Source organism: Mesitornis unicolor, unplaced genomic scaffold, assembly GCF_000695765.1.
Source record: "Mesitornis unicolor isolate BGI_N332 unplaced genomic scaffold, ASM69576v1 scaffold46845, whole genome shotgun sequence".
Lineage (NCBI taxonomy): Eukaryota > Metazoa > Chordata > Aves > Mesitornithiformes > Mesitornithidae > Mesitornis > Mesitornis unicolor.
Window position 1 is genome coordinate 56,991 of NW_010188419.1, and position 2,472 is coordinate 59,462.

At 47.2% G+C, this 2,472-nt stretch overlaps 1 protein-coding gene across 1 annotated transcript; it reads right to left on the reverse strand.

The window, feature by feature from the left end:
* Nucleotides 1–586: 586 nt before the first annotated feature.
* INHBB (inhibin, beta B) lies at nucleotides 587–2,265 on the reverse strand. The gene is made up of 2 exons (XM_010185744.1): nucleotides 2,232–2,265; nucleotides 587–1,923 (listed from the first exon to the last, which is right to left on the reverse strand). The coding sequence occupies exons 1-2, from the start codon at nucleotides 2,263–2,265 to the stop codon at nucleotides 1,148–1,150; spliced, it is 810 nt and encodes a 269-aa protein (XP_010184046.1). The 3' UTR covers nucleotides 587–1,147.
* Nucleotides 2,266–2,472: the final 207 nt, after the last annotated feature.

Consider the following 2,472-nt stretch of genomic DNA (forward strand, 5'->3'; position numbering starts at 1 on the left):
CCTCCTTTCCCAGACTTATTAAAATGTTCCTCGCCTGTTATTAAACGCACCGCATTTTTCAGAACATCTCCACTCTGTTACTGTCACACTCTTTAGGGTTCATTGGTTGAGCCGTGGCGGCGGTTGCTTGTTTGCTCATCCCCCACATGACACGTCCTCGCTGAATCCCTTGTTAAAGAATTGAAACTTTGACTTTCTGTTCTCCCAACAGCGAGAGATGCCAACGGTCAACACAGTCCAGGTAGGGTACCGGATCCCCTGTTCCCAAACACAGTGGGTGCAGCCACCCATGGGCTGCCAGGGGGCACTTAAAGCATTGGATCACGCCAGCCCAGCTTGTGACTTTGCAACAGTCAGATGTTGGAAATAGAGCAGTTGCTTATGCATCGGTCCCCTTTCCCCTCTCTCTGACGGTACCATGCGATTCCTTACTGGAAGTGCTGTAGGAAGATGCGGGTATCTGTGATGTTTACATTTAGAAAAATTTAAATTAAGAGGAAGTGATCACCTCCCAAGGCAGGTGTTCTGCAGCTTCCCGTTAGACATAAGAGGTGACGGTCGACTTTTTTTTTCTCCCTTTTTTTTTTAAGTTTGGTCATTTCGACACCTGCATGCAAGACTACGTTGTGTTCTCGCAGTCTGTGCTTTTGCCTGAGCAAAGGGAGCTCATTTCGGTCTGGCGTCGCCGGCAGGCGGGGAAACAGCTGCTCAGCCGCTCACTCGTACTGGCAGGCATTTAGGTCCGTCGTCACTGGTCACTGACTTTCTGTGCTCATGTCCCTTTTCTGAGCTGCCTTGTGTGTGCGTCTGTGTCTGTGCGTGTGTGTATGAGCCCGTGTTTGTGTGCGTGCCCACATTTTGTGTGTGTGTGTGTGTGTGTGTGTGTCTTTAAAATATTTCATAGCATTAACTTATAAGTGGTAGAATATATAAGTGTCCAAGATCCACAAACTGCCACTGTCCTGACATCAAAGTGAAATGATTTTTTTTTCTTTTTTTTTTTTGTCAAACTTTTCCACAGTGACTTTCCAACACTGATGCCTGGATACACAGTGAAACTTCCTCTAACACCATCTTGTACGGGAATGTTTCTCTCTCTCTCTCTTTCTCTCTCTCTCTCTCTCCCCCCCCAAAAACACACCTTAAATCAAGCACAACCACATTCTTCCACAATCATATTGGGAACGTCCCTTTTCACAATGTTGTATTCATCATCAAAGTACAGCATTGACATTGTGCTAAGTTTGGTTGGAATGCAACAGGAGTTCACGGTGCCCGGGTTCAGCCCCCGCATTCGGTACTGATTCACGACAGCGGTGTGAAAGGAGGAAGCCGACCCCGGGACACCGGCCAAGTAGGCCGGGCAGCTCCCTTCACAGTAATTCCCATAGTAACCTGATGGTGCTATGATCCAGTCATTCCACCCAATGAGTCTAAAGTCAATGTAAAACTGTTGCCTGCAACATAGATTGGTCCTGCCATCGCACTCCAGGCCTCTTTTCCGGATCCTGTGTTTGTTATCGGCGAGGCGGGCTTGCACCACTAAAAAAGGCCGGTGGGATTCCTCCCCAGGGTCCACATAAATTGGCAGCACTGAATACTCTTCACAGCCCTCACATTGAACATCCAAGTTCAGTCTCCTTTCTCCTCTCTCAAACAGAGCCTGGATTGCCTCTGTCATGGGAAAAGTGTGCCAACCACTTCTTTTGAGATCAACTTTCTTTTCAACCACATTCCACTTGTTGCTAGTGTCCGGGTCTTGGAAATAGACTTTGACTCTTACTTTTCGCCTGCTGCCTTTCTCTAAGACATATGGAAGCAGCTTCAAGTAAAGCCACAGGCTGGCTTGAACGACAAACAAGTTCTGGTTCCCTTCATTCGAGATGAAGAAATACAGGCGGACTCTAGATGAGGCCAGATCGTCTGCAAGATAAGGAGAGATCAGCAAGATTAAGTCAAAAAGGAAATGTTAGCTCGTGTGCCATCCTGGATTCAGGGACAATGCTACAGCACAGCGGATCGAGAGAGCAGCAACAGGGCTACACTAGCCCGAACGCATGCACCGAATCAGCTATCTCCAATTTGCAATCAAAATGAATTGAAAAGGGACTTCCCACAGTCACGTTCATCATCGGGCTGTAGTCAGATGTGTCAGATGCACAGACACCAGTAAGAGCTCTCCAGAATCGGGTATTGCCAGCCAGCTAGCTTTAAAGACGCTACAGTAGCACCTTGAAAAGACCGGCACTCGGACTCTGCTATCATGTAGGTTTAAGAACAGTTTTAACTTTCAGCTACCCACCAGTTCTCAAGGGAGAGCCCTCTCAGTAACCACTGAAACGTCAATGACAAAAGAAGGATTTTGATTTGATTTTCACATATTCTCATTGCGGTTTAACAGAGGGGACTCACGAGATGGAGGGGAAAATATTTCAGTAACGTGCCTGTTTGTCCAACAGATCAAGCTAACCC

Excerpts from the sequence above, each read along its gene's own strand:
- INHBB (XM_010185744.1), bottom strand. The coding sequence starts at position 2,265 with ATGATAGCAGAGTCCGAGTGCCGGTCTTTTCAAG. Across the intron at positions 1,924-2,231 it reads CGAGTGCCGGTCTTTTCAAG|ACGATCTGGCCTCATCTAGA; the intron begins GTGCTACTGTAG and ends CTTATCTTGCAG.